Genomic DNA, 12,594 nt, shown 5'->3' on the forward strand with positions numbered 1-12,594 from the left:
AAAAAGAGGGGGGTTGGTGACAGATGTTAGCTCAGGGCTGATCTTCCTCATAATAAATAAATAAATAAATAAATAAATAAATAAATAAATAAATAAATAAATAAATAAAATATATAAATAAAATGTTTAACAAAAAAGAAAAGAAAAGAAAACAAAAGCTCCAGCAAAGCAAATTTAAAAGAGCCTATATGATCAATCAGTACTCTTGCATTACTTATGTAATTAATTGGCCCAAGTTTATTGAAACCAGACTTATTTTTGCAAACCAATTAGTCTTAATTTGGCTATCTTTTGATAAAAATGAGGGTGATTTTAGAAAGAAAAATTATGCTTCAGTAGAAACTATACTATACATACTTGTGCATATTAGATTCTACTTCTGTTAATTGTCTTTGAGGCTTTTTTTTCTATCTGTAAACTGGACTGGATTCTGATTTCTTCTAGTTTTCTCGAGTGTCTTATTACAAATCTCCAAACTAATGTTTTCAATATTTTCCATCCTTTTCATTTGGAATCATTGAGAACTGAAACCACTCTTCCTAAAGCCCTGCACACTGAAGCTGAGCAACTTGATATAAACTTGAGAGACATCACTGTGGTAGCATGCCTGCTGCTGTGTAAGCCACCCAAAAAGATACCTGAACACCTGATGACATCATCAGAGACTTTTCAAACTGCAAAAGATGCTTCAACCCTGACATCTAGAAATCTTCATGACTGGCTGTCCCCTGGGCTCAGAAACTGGGATATAATTTGATCCAACCATTAACCTTGTTTTTCTTTTTGTTTCCGTAGAAATGCTTCTTATTAAATACCTGATTGCTTGCTTATACAATATAGGCCTAACTTTGGGAGCCCACCTGCATCACTGCCTCCTGAAATGAATTTAACTGGACTGACCTGTCGCCAGGACTAAGAGACATGTTCAATGAGATGGAACAATCTACAAACTCAGCTTCTGGACCATGAAGTTTCTTAAAGTTTCAAAGGTGGGACTGTGAGGGATCATAATTTGCCACCCCAAAATGTGTCTCTTTTCCTTGATTATTTTTGAGAACAAAAGACTCTGAAAGAAGCTTTGACCTTCCCCCTAACTGCCTAAAAGAAGGCCTGTTATGGGAAGGAGCTATCACCATATAACTGTAGTATAATATGAATTAGGTGTGGTAGACAAGGAGAAGCCTAGCAAGGTCCATTTAAGCAAAGTCCTCCCCATGTCCTATTGTCTTCTTAAGGAATGGCAAACATTTGTTTACCAAACATTTGCTTTTCCAACTCCATGTGAATTGCCTTCCTTCCAGTTGAAGCCCCAAACCACTATCCCCAACATCCTCCTTTGTCTTTAGCTGAAGATGGTATTTAAGGTGGTAGCTTTGGCCATTTTGGTGAGTTATTCCATTTTCCTGGGTTTCTCTCATGTATACATGTTATTAAACTTTGTTCACTTTTTTCCTGTTGTTCTTTCTCATGTCAATTTAATTGTTAGACCAGCCAGAAGACCCTAGAGGGTAGAGAAATAGTTCTTCCTCCCCTACACATGTAATATCTCAGGCTTTGTTCTCCATCATCTACCTGCATCCTCAGGCCTCCACCCCAACTCCTGGGCCCCACCTTCCACTCTTTCTCCTCCCAGCCCCTGGTCTTCGCCACCTCCAAGCATAATGGGCTCTGAGGACAGGGGAATCCTAGACACTGTTAAAAAACAAAATTCAACTTAGTACAATTTCAAAATCTTCTTGGCTTTATTCCACAATTAATGAGTTGGGCAGCAACCTGTCCAGCAGACAGAAAGGAGCTCTGAAGAGCTGTACAAAATGAGAGACATTCATAGGCAGAAGGTGTGGGACAAGGAAGTTACTAGCAGAGTGGATTGCTCCTGTCAAGGTCACCTTGTCCAGGGGACAGCAGGGGTCTCAGGCTGACTGCCTCACTGGTGCTGACCAGGAAATTCCAGACTGACTGGTTAGGATCACAGTCCTGGGAGAGGCTGAGACTGCACTGGGGTTAGGTGCTAAGTCTCACTTTGCTGACGTGGGGCTTAGCGCAAGTGACTCCGTTTTGGGCCTGTTGTCTCTTTGTAAACAACATCTTAGGGACTGTTGGTCTCAGATCAACAACTAAATCAGGTTTCTGGACCCAATTCCCATTTGTCAGGGGGAAGGGGAAATTCCCACACAACACCAAACAATTCTCAGACACCAGCTGGGTGTCCTCCATTCGACTCAGTTCTGACACTGTCTGTCTGGGTGGCGTCAGATCGCACAGGTAAAGGCCTCCATCCTACAAGCCTGCCTTCCCCCCAGCTTCAGACCCCAGTCACAAGTCCAGGTTGTCACCTGGGCTTCTGATCCACCGGCTATGAATCAGAGGTTCCCACAACCCCCTCCTCGGGTTCGATTAATTTGCTTGAGTGGCTCACAGAACTCAGAAACATTTTGCTCACTGGATCACCGGTTTATTGTAAAAGGATGTAACTCAGGAACAGCCAGATGGACGAGTGCAAGGGGCAAGGTGTGGGGAAAGAGCGAGGAGCCTCCACGCCCTCCTGGGGTGCCTCACTCCCCGAATCTCCACGTGTTCACCAGCCCCATCCTTGTGGGTTTCTTCTCATGGGCACAGTTGATTAAATCATCGCCACTGGCAACCCGTGGCCCCTCACCCCTCCCCAGAGATGGGGGGTGTAGTGGGGGAGGCTGAAAGTTCCAGCCCTCTAACCACATGGTCGGTTCTCCTGCAACAGCCCCATCCTGGGGGGGGGGGTCCAAAAGTCACCTCATTAACATGACCAAAGACACCTTTCTGCTCTCATCACAGGAAATTCCAAGGGTTTTAGGAGCTCTGTGCCAGAAGTGTGATGAAGACCAAATATGTTTTTTATTATAAATCACAGTATCACAATATCTCGACATGCAAAGCATGATCCTGGCCCCTCTTTCATGTGGGGCACATGGGGGCCAAGGAATCAGGGGGCTCCAGGCTCACTCAAACTCTCAGGGGGGCCCCTGGCCCCCCCAGCAGGCAGTCCCCACCCCTGGATGTGAGCTGGAATAGAAATAAATGGTTGTTGGCACATCCTCACATTGGGCCTGTCCACACAAATAACCAAACACCATTCTATAGATGAGAGAAATAAGGTGAGTTTACCTGAGCCAGAGCGAGGATTATAACCTGGGAAGGCCTTGGAAAGTGTTCCGGAGAAGCACATATTCTGTACAGGTGGTCCTGACCCTGTGTCATCCAGCACTGCTTCCCACGCCGGTCCCTCTGCTCACGCCTGGGGCTGCGGGAGGAGCCCCTTGGGGTCAGAGGATGGAGAAGGAAGAATTCTCAGCCTGGTTCTCCATGGGTCGGCTCAGTGTTCAGGAGAAAGCTGGGCACAGATGGGGCCTGCACTCCAGCCCCCTCAGGGGTGGCCTGAGCACTCCTGGGAGGGAAAGGTCCCCACGGGCAGCTGCAGCAGGGCCTAGGCCGTCCTCTTTGTGTAGGGAGAAGTGGACACTGACAGAAGACACATGGAGACCTGGACGGGGAGAGGCCAGTGGCCGGCAGGGCAAAGAGTGGAAGGTGGGGCACAGGGGCTAGGATGGAGGCATCAGGACGCAGGTGGAGGATGGGACACAAAGCCTGAGATATTACATGTTACTTTCAGGATAAATCCAGATTCCATGGCCTGGCAAACGTCCTGTAGCAGAGGAGTTCAACTTCCAGGAATTTGTGAGTGGATTCTGAACACAGCTGTGATTAAAATTAAGTCCTGGAGACTATCAATCACTGATGTTACATAAGACAAAAGTCCTCATTACTCAAAACACACCACTTGGCAAGCGTTTCACCACGTTTTCCTGTTCCTCTGCATCCAGGTTGTTTCTGTCTCCTTGACCAGCCACGTGGTGAGAAGCTGCACCTGGGTGGCTGCTGCCCATCGCCTCCCTCCAGGAGCAGGACGTCATGTTGGCCTGAACGGCCCACAGGGGCAGTGTGTCCCACAGACACTGGCAAGGGCAGCCCATCAGGACTTTGAACAGCAGCAGCCCACCCGGGCCTGCAGGCGCCCTCCCCACCCCTCACGGACCTCCCCCCACACCAGGCTCCAGGGGCAGTTCTCTCCCTCCAATGCCCCTTACTGCCCATGTGTGGAGCGTCAGCTCAGTCAGGCAGGACAGCCTTCTGGGTCAGTGTGGGCGCAGCAGGAACACAGAACCACACTAGGTATTTCCACAGGGAGGATCTGACACAGGAACGGGTGGCAGGAACACCTGTCTCGGGGAGCCCCGGGCTGGCAACTGCAGGAAGCAGCTGACACCCTTGAGGGGAACCCAGGGAAGGGGCTGAAATGATCAGAACCTGGAGACCTGGAGGAGGTCCAAGGGCAGGAGACCCAGACCTCTGGGTGGTGTGGGAGCCACTGGGGCAGCTGGAGGCTGGTCTGGGAGCCTTGACCCAACGGGGCCAGCAGGTGAAGGCGACAGCTCCTAACAGGACAGTGCAGGCCTGGCCATCGGCCTCCTACAGCCTGGTCCTGAGGTGAGGACCGCAGACAACAACAAGAACAACCTGATCCTTCAGTCTTAAATGGAGCTGTGTCCTGGCTACTGAGCTGACCTGACCCTCTCCCGGAGAAGGGGGCACAGGCCCTCCAGCTGAGGAGCCATTCTGCCAACGCTGGAGCTTCATCCTGTCGCCACCCCAACAACACCCATGGGAAATGATGGGGGACAGGAAGGAGGAGGGGGGTGGAGTTGCACAGAGATCCTGGCCCTGTGCTCTGGAGCTCCTGCCAAATGCCCCCGAGTCGTCCTGTCTCCCCCCACAGCCGCCTCCTCACCTCACGGAGCGCCCAGTGTTCTTGTTCCCGGGGGTACTCTGGCGAGAGGGCCTGGAAGGCTCCTCGGGGGCAGGCCGCATAGCTGCTGGGTCCTGACTTGCAACCAGGAAACACCCAACCCCACCTGGAGCACGGACTCAGAGCCAGGAAAGGACAGCGGATTTCAGAGAGGGGGCTTGTGACAGCCTAGGTGTGGGCTCTGGGGGCGGGGGACGCCCTCTGGGCCTGGAGTGTGGAGTCTGAATGAGGGCCTGGTGGGGCCTTGCCTGGGGACAGTGGGGGGCTGCAGCAGGGTTGGGGCTGGGTGGGGGAGAGGGTGGGTGACTTCCAGGCTGGGGAAAAGTCCCCAGGGCCCACCCACTCCCCTAAATGAGAAAGTGGGTCAGCAGGACCAGGACCAGACCTGAGTGCCTGGGAAAGGAAGCGTCCCCTCAGACCACAGCCCTTCCTCCCACCCCGCCCCAGAGTAACTTGACATTCAGTCATTTGTTCCGCCCTCCTGGTGCTCAGCCAATTCACCAATTTACAAAACACCAGGAAATAGAAATTTCTGAGAAATCAAAAGTACCCTGGAGAGGGAGGGCCCCCAGAGCAACGGACCCACAGCTGCTCAGGTCTCTGCATCGGTAACTCCACTTCCCAGCCCTTCTTCACCTGGGACAACACTTGCTCTCCCGAAGGTGGGGATGATCAAGGAAGAGCACGAGGTGGCGGTGCTGGGGGCGCCCCAGAGCTAAGCTCCCATCACAACCACCGTGATCAACATCCCCACCGAGATCTCTGTACCCGACCACATCGTCTGGTCCCTGTTCAACACCGTCTTCATGAACTGGTGCTGCCTGGGCTTTGTGGCATTCGCCTACTCCGTGAAGGTGGGGGATTCTCCAGAAAGTGTGTGCGAGCCTGCAGAGATGGCACTTGGGGTGTGGGGAGGCCTTGTGTGTGTGTTTCACGTTGTGTGTGTGTGGCTGGGGGATCTCGCAGTGAGGGAACACGGCAAGGCTGCACGGGGATGGCCGGGGCAGCCTATGTCTCCATAATCCCCAAGTCTCCTTCCCAGACTATTTAGAGAAAGTGCATGCTTCACACTTTGAATTCAGACCTCAAGTCTGGTCCAGATAAAGGAAAAGGTACTCAAAAGACTCTGACCCTGGCAAGGTGAGTGGCCAGTGAAGGGGCCAGAGCAGAGGGAGGAGTCTGAGGCCTCATGGAGAGGCTGAGGCTGTGAGGAAGGAGACGGAGGCCCCAGCAGGGAGGGGGCCCACCAGGCGCTGTCCTGCTCAGGCTCAGGGGCCGGGGATGGCGGCTCCCCATGTGGGTGAAGGGCAGGTGGAGGCTGCTCTGGGCAGGGACCAGCCAGGGGAGGACCTGAGTCATAGCACTTGGCTCTCACCAGCACCCTTCCAAGTCCCTCTCACCTCTCTTCTCCCCTAGTCTAGGGACCGGAAGATGGTGGGCGACGTGACTGGGGCCCAGAGCTATGCGTCCACCGCCAAGTGCCTGAACATCTGGGCCCTGGTCTTGGGCCTCTTTCTGACCACTGGATTCATTGTTCTTCTGGGATATGCCGCCCTGAACTTCTACCAGATCGTTATGATATCCATGCAGGAGGGAAGAGGCTACTTCTAGTTGCCCATGGCTGCGGCCTCGTCCCTACCGTCCCCGCATCCTGGGGCTGTTGGCCCTGCCCCCTCACCCCCACCCCTTTCTACAGCAGTTTGCACAGACATACCTGTCTACACCTGGATTCAATAAAGCACACTTGCCTGTGACGGTGCTGTGATGTCCCATGGGCAAGGGCCCTGCTGAGAGTCCCCAGCCTGCCCCCGAGACTGGGCCCACTCCTCCCTTGCCCACCTGCTGTGCTGCTCTGAGGGGGGCTGGGCATGTCCTCAGGTTGTGTTGGTTTCCAGCCTCCTGCTGGGAGCAACAGCTGGACCCGGGTCCTGGGACGGGGCTCCCTCTTTCCCCAAGGTCTGCGTCCTGACGCAAGGGCACACTGTGCCCAGAACACCCTTTGCCCCGAGGACCAGCCTCCCTGACTCTCGGGGGGCTGGGAGCCGCGGTGCTGGGTGAAGGTGGGCAGCTCAGACCCTGTGGGAAGGCCATGGGTTTTGCATGTGTGGGCTCGGCTGATGGAGCCTCGGCCCTCCCCGCCCCTCCTGGGCGATCCAGCCATTGCTGCATCCTGCTGCTGCCTCCTTCAGCCCACCAGACTCTGTCCTGCTCCCCTGCGGGTGAGGGGTGGGGGCAGCCAGTGTCCTCAGGGGGGATAGAGCGCTCAGCTGTAGGCTGACTGCAGAAGCCAATAATCAGAACTGGTGACTCAGCCCCATTAGACCAAAACCCTGAGAGGAAGGACCAATTTCTCCAACCCAAACCGGGCTGGCCCTGCTGGCTGGAGCAGCTGCCCAATGTGCCAGCGCCCCAGTGCCCCAGCAATAGGGACCCTGGGGCATTGGCTGTGAGCCTCTGCCAGAGCCTGGGATGCACAAGGGGAGGTTGGGCCATCCCCAGCCTGATGCAGGGGGAACTCGCCCAAGGCAGGTATTCCTGTCTCTGAGGCCCCAGAGGGAGTGGGTGGGGATACACATTCTGCTGGCTGACTCACCATGCCCTGCACAGTATCACCCTGGAGAGGCTGCAGAAGTCCAAGTGGCCACAGGCCGGTGCCAGGGAGTTGAACCCTTCTCCACAGTGCTTTGCCCTTGGGGGATCCAGCCTCACCTGGGTCCAGCAGCGAAGAGGCCAGTCCTGTTGGCTTGCACCTGAAGTCAGCAGCTCTTCATGCTGGGTTCTCCCTCAGTCCAGCCCTCCAGAAGTGTCGGACTGCCCAAGCTCCCACATCCCCAGTGTCATCCCCTGCAGCGCCCTAACTCCTTGGCCACACGGGTTGGGGTCCTCTTTAGTGAACGATGACTTGCCCGAGGGCGTCCCCTTATCTCCGCTGGTCCCACATGTGGGAGCAGCAAGGCGGACAGGGCCTTGGAAAGTGGGTCCTGGGGGAGGGGACGCTGATGGACCCGCCCCTCTGGGTCCGGGAACTCACTGCCAGGGGGGAGGGTCCGCGGCGCCCCCTGCCAACGGACAGGGCAGACCCGGGTTGGGTCACCCTGACCCCGGCTCCGGTGGACAGGAGGGGCCCACATTCTCCTGTAGGGCAGCTGTCATGAAGGGCACTCAGCATTGGGCCTACCCCATCTGAGCTTCCGTGACCTGGGATGAGGGTCTTGCTAGGGGGGCGACCCTCTCGTGCAGCCCGCAAAGAGCCCCTGATCCCGAGCTTTTGAAAAGTTGCAGGTGAGGCCTGAGGCATGACGCAGGCGCTATTGCAGGTCAGCGGGAAGGTCCTGGGTGCTGACCACTGGGCTCTCGAGGGCCCAGCAGGGAGCAGCCTTGGTCCTCGGAGCCGCAACACCGGCTCTGGTTCCGAAGTGGGTGGGAAGGCGCCTTGTGTCGCCTGGGGGTGGGCGGGGCTTACGGTGGTGCGAGCTGGGGAGGAGGGGAGGTGGGCGGTGGGGACACGTGGGTGGGGCCTGCTGTGGGCGCGTCGGGCGTGTGGGCGGGGCCGGATAGGTGGGCGGGGCCGGGCAGGGGCCGGGCTGCAGAAGTGAGCCGTGTTCCTAGAAATCTTTTCCAAACAGCACTCGGAGAGAATATTCTCTTCCCGCTTTGCCTGGGGTGAGCCTGGAGGCCGATGGCCGGGCTGGACTCCTGAAGATGCCCAGCCCAGGTTTGTCCCGATGGGGGCCGAGGGCAGAGAGGACAGATGTACTCCTGGGCGGAGGATGGTCCGTCTGTTCCTGGCCGCGGATGCCCCAGGTCCCAGTGGAGAGCGTCCACTTTCCAGGCCCACAATGGACAGGGGCCCTGCAGGGCAGAGTCAGGACCAGCCTGTCCATAGGCCGAGGACCGCCAGTTTTGTGCGGAAGGCAAAGACCGGGACACCCCAAATGCTCGTTGCTAGGAAATGGCTACACAGCTTCAGATGTGTTACACAAGGGAGCACCACACCCCGTGAGGGGAAGGATGTGGCTGTTACAGGCCACTCGGTGGTGACGCCCACAGGCACGATCTGAGCCCAAGAAGACAGACAGGGCTGTGCCAACTGCGTGATCCATTTATGGAATGCTCCGGGTTAGGCCAGACCGTCGCAGGTGCAATTCCGCACTTGTCTGCCACTGGGCGGGACTGAATCGAGAGCTGTACCAGGAGACTGTGGGTAGAGATGGTGTGCTCCCTGTCCTGATAGGGGTGTGAGCACGCGGGGCATCCAGTTCCAAAATTGTACAGATAGCAATTGCCCATATTAGTGTGCGTAAATTTCAACTACAAATCTGCAAATAAAATGGGGGGATCAGTGCAAGTACAGATGCTGAAATGACAGAATGTGCTCGTTGTGAGGGCTGGGTAACCAGCAGATGCTCCTCTTATTATTCTTAGTTCATTCTGTGCAAATTTTGCCATAACAGCAACAACAAAAAAATAGTTTAGCTCCAAAGGTTAAACTGCCAGAGGGGGGAGATCTACCGTACCGTAGTCAGAGGTGGTGGGAATGATTGGAGCCTCCACGGAGAGGAATCCTGAATCCCCAGAGACCACCAGCCCTCTGAGACCACAGCAGTGCCCCCAACCCGCCTTCCTATTACAGCGAGCCCTCAGGCTTGCTTGAAGCCAATGCAGGGGCTGCCCCCAGGAGCACTCCAGACTCTCCCCCTGGCCTACCCCTTGGCCACTAGACCAACCTAGGTTTGACCCCAACACGGCAGAGGGGTGGATGGATGGAGGCGCCATCTGATATGTTCCCGTGGTTGTGTCAGCAATTCCTTCACAGCGCCTTTGAGACCCAATATCAAAAATCACACACTGTCACTATGTCTGATTTCTTAGATGAATGTCGGAAGTTTACCCTCACTCGCTGGCAGGGCGGTGGGCTTCAGTTTTGCAGAGAAGGAACTTTTGATACATTTGAAACCACCACAGCCATTTAGGAGAAGGAGCTGCAGACCATGGAGCACGGGTATGCACAGCCAACACAGCCGCACAGAACTAGGAGATGGGAGACAGGACTCCCAGGGAGGTGGAGGGCAGGGGTCCCACGGAGGAGTACAGGCACAGGGGACCCTGGTGGAAGCTCACTCTGGGAGTCAGGACGGAAGGCATGCGGAGGACCGACAGCGGGGGTCTGGGTGCACAGGGGTGGATGGGGAGGCTATGGCTTCCCCAGCTCCCGCTGCCCCTGCCCAGCTGGTTGTGGGCAGCGTCTGCCCTGGAGCACCCCCAGGTGCCCATACATCTGGAGGCCACGACAGAACTAGGTGAGGGAGCTGATTTCTAGGTCAGGGCAGGGATTTCTCCTCCTCCTGAAGAGCAGGGACCGCTGGGGCTTTCTCCCCAGCGTGAACTGTGGACTCCCCGAGTCAGGTCCCCCCTGAGTCAGGTCCCCTGCAGCCTTCCCACCAATGGGGGCCTTGGGGGCCGAGAGTGTTCTGGACTAAATACCACCCTTCCCAAACGAACCCACCTTGAGTCAGGGCTCAAACCTCTGAGAAGGAGGGACACCCACCCAAAACCCTTGTCCATTTGTGCCCCCCAGCTCAAGGCCAGATACAAGCAAGCCCTGAGGACATGCCCAGCCCCCCTCAGAGCAGCAAGTAGGTGGAAGTGGGCTCAGTCTCAGGGGCAGGCTGAGGACTCTCAGCAGGGCCCCTCCCCAGGTGAAAACACAGCGTCCTCACAAACCAGTGCTTTACTGAATTTAGGTATAGACAGATGTGTGTATAAACTGCTGTGAAAAGGGGTAACAGCTGCAGGCCTGGGGCAGCTACTAGTAGTCTCCGTAACTCTTTATGATTGCTTAAATGCTTGGGACAAAATTAGTCAGCGAGTGGCGAAAAATAATCGAGAATGTGGTGATCAAGAGGAGGCCCAAGACCAGGGCACAGATGTTCAGGCACTTGGCGGTGGACGCATAGCTCTGGGCCCCAGTCACGTCGCCCACCATCTTCCGGTCCCTAGACTGGGGGAGAAGAGAGGTGAGAGGGACTTGGAGAGGGTTCTGGTGAGAGCCAGGTGCTACGACTCACGTCCTCCCCTGGCTGGTCCCTGCCCAGAGCAGCCTCCACCTGCCCTTCACCCACATGGGGAGCCGCCATCCCCGGCCCCTGAGCCTGAGCAGGACAGCACCTGATGGGCCCCCTCCCGGCTTGGGCCTCCATCTCCTTCCTCACAGCCTCAGCCTCTCCATGAGGCCTCAGACTCCTCCTCCCTCTGCTCTGGCCCCTTCACTGACCACTCACCCCACCAAGGGGCAGGGTTCCCTGTGAGTCCCTTTGTTCTTTCTGAGAGAGCCTTGGAGCCACATCCTGAGTCTGAGGGATGTAACACACACCAGGCCTCCCCACACCCCAAGCGCCATCTCTGCAGGCTCACACACACTTTCTGGAGAATCCCCCACCTTCACGGAGTAGGCGAATGCCACAAAGCCCAGGCAGCAGCACCAGTACGTGAAGAGCGTGTTGAACAGGGACCAGACGATGTGGTCGGGCACAGGGGTCTCACTGCGGATGTTGATCACGGTGGTCGTCACGGGAGCTGAGCTCTGGGGTGCCCCCAGCACTGCCACCTCGTGCTCTTCCTTGATCATCCCCACCTTCGGGAGAGCAAGTGTTGTCCCAGGTGAAGAAGGGCTGGGAAGTGGAGTTACCGATGCAGAGACCTGAGCAGCTGTGGGTCCGTTGCTCTGGGGGCCCTCCCTCTCCAGGGTACTTTTGATTTCTCAGAAATTTCTATTTCCTGGTGTTTTGTAAATTGGTGAATTGGCTGAGCACCAGGAGGGCGGAACAAATGACTGAATGTCAAGTTACTCTGGGGCGGGGTGGGAGGAAGGGCTGTGGTCTGAGGGGACGCTTCCTTTCCCAGGCACTCAGGTCTGGTCCTGGTCCTGCTGACCCACTTTCTCATTTAGGGGAGTGGGTGGGCCCTGGGGACTTTTCCCCAGCCTGGAAGTCACCCACCCTCTCCCCCACCCAGCCCCAACCCTGCTGCAGCCCCCCACTGTCCCCAGGCAAGGCCCCACCAGGCCCTCATTCAGACTCCACACTCCAGGCCCAGAGGGCGTCCCCCGCCCCCAGAGCCCACACCTAGGCTGTCACAAGCCCCCTCTCTGAAATCCGCTGTCCTTTCCTGGCTCTGAGTCCGTGCTCCAGGTGGGGTTGGGTGTTTCCTGGTTGCAAGTCAGGACCCAGCAGCTATGCGGCCTGCCCCCGAGGAGCCTTCCAGGCCCTCTCGCCAGAGTACCCCCGGGAACAAGAACACTGGGCGCTCCGTGAGGTGAGGAGGCGGCTGTGGGGGGAGACAGGACGACTCGGGGGCATTTGGCAGGAGCTCCAGAGCACAGGGCCAGGATCTCTGTGCAACTCCACCCCCCTCCTCCTTCCTGTCCCCCATCATTTCCCATGGGTGTTGTTGGGGTGGCGACAGGATGAAGCTCCAGCGTTGGCAGAATGGCTCCTCAGCTGGAGGGCCTGTGCCCCCTTCTCCGGGAGAGGGTCAGGTCAGCTCAGTAGCCAGGACACAGCTCCATTTAAGACTGAAGGATCAGGTTGTTCTTGTTGTTGTCTGCGGTCCTCACCTCAGGACCAGGCTGTAGGAGGCCGATGGCCAGGCCTGCACTGTCCTGTTAGGAGCTGTCGCCTTCACCTGCTGGCCCCGTTGGGTCAAGGCTCCCAGACCAGCCTCCAGCTGCCCCAGTGGCTCCCACACCACCC

General features: G+C 56.3%; 2 protein-coding genes across 2 annotated transcripts; one reads left to right on the top strand and one right to left on the bottom strand.

Annotated features, from left to right (window-relative positions):
• The first annotated feature begins 5,479 nt into the window (after positions 1 to 5,479).
• On the top strand, positions 5,480 to 6,478 carry LOC131394653 (interferon-induced transmembrane protein 1-like). The gene is given in 2 exon segments (XM_058526038.1): positions 5,480 to 5,697; positions 6,260 to 6,478. Coding segments are annotated over 2 exon segments (381 nt in total). The 5' UTR covers positions 5,480 to 5,511; the 3' UTR covers positions 6,455 to 6,478.
• A 4,116-nt stretch (positions 6,479 to 10,594) lies between these two features.
• On the bottom strand, positions 10,595 to 11,503 carry LOC131394654 (interferon-induced transmembrane protein 3-like). The gene is made up of 2 exons (XM_058526039.1): positions 11,283 to 11,503; positions 10,595 to 10,844 (listed from the first exon to the last, which is right to left on the bottom strand). The coding sequence occupies exons 1-2, from the start codon at positions 11,469 to 11,471 to the stop codon at positions 10,683 to 10,685; spliced, it is 351 nt and encodes a 116-aa protein (XP_058382022.1). The 5' UTR covers positions 11,472 to 11,503; the 3' UTR covers positions 10,595 to 10,682.
• Between the last annotated feature and the right edge of the window lie 1,091 nt (positions 11,504 to 12,594).

The sequence above is a fragment of the Diceros bicornis genome, chromosome 31 (genome assembly GCF_020826845.1).
Source record: "Diceros bicornis minor isolate mBicDic1 chromosome 31, mDicBic1.mat.cur, whole genome shotgun sequence".
Taxonomy (NCBI): domain Eukaryota; kingdom Metazoa; phylum Chordata; class Mammalia; order Perissodactyla; family Rhinocerotidae; genus Diceros; species Diceros bicornis.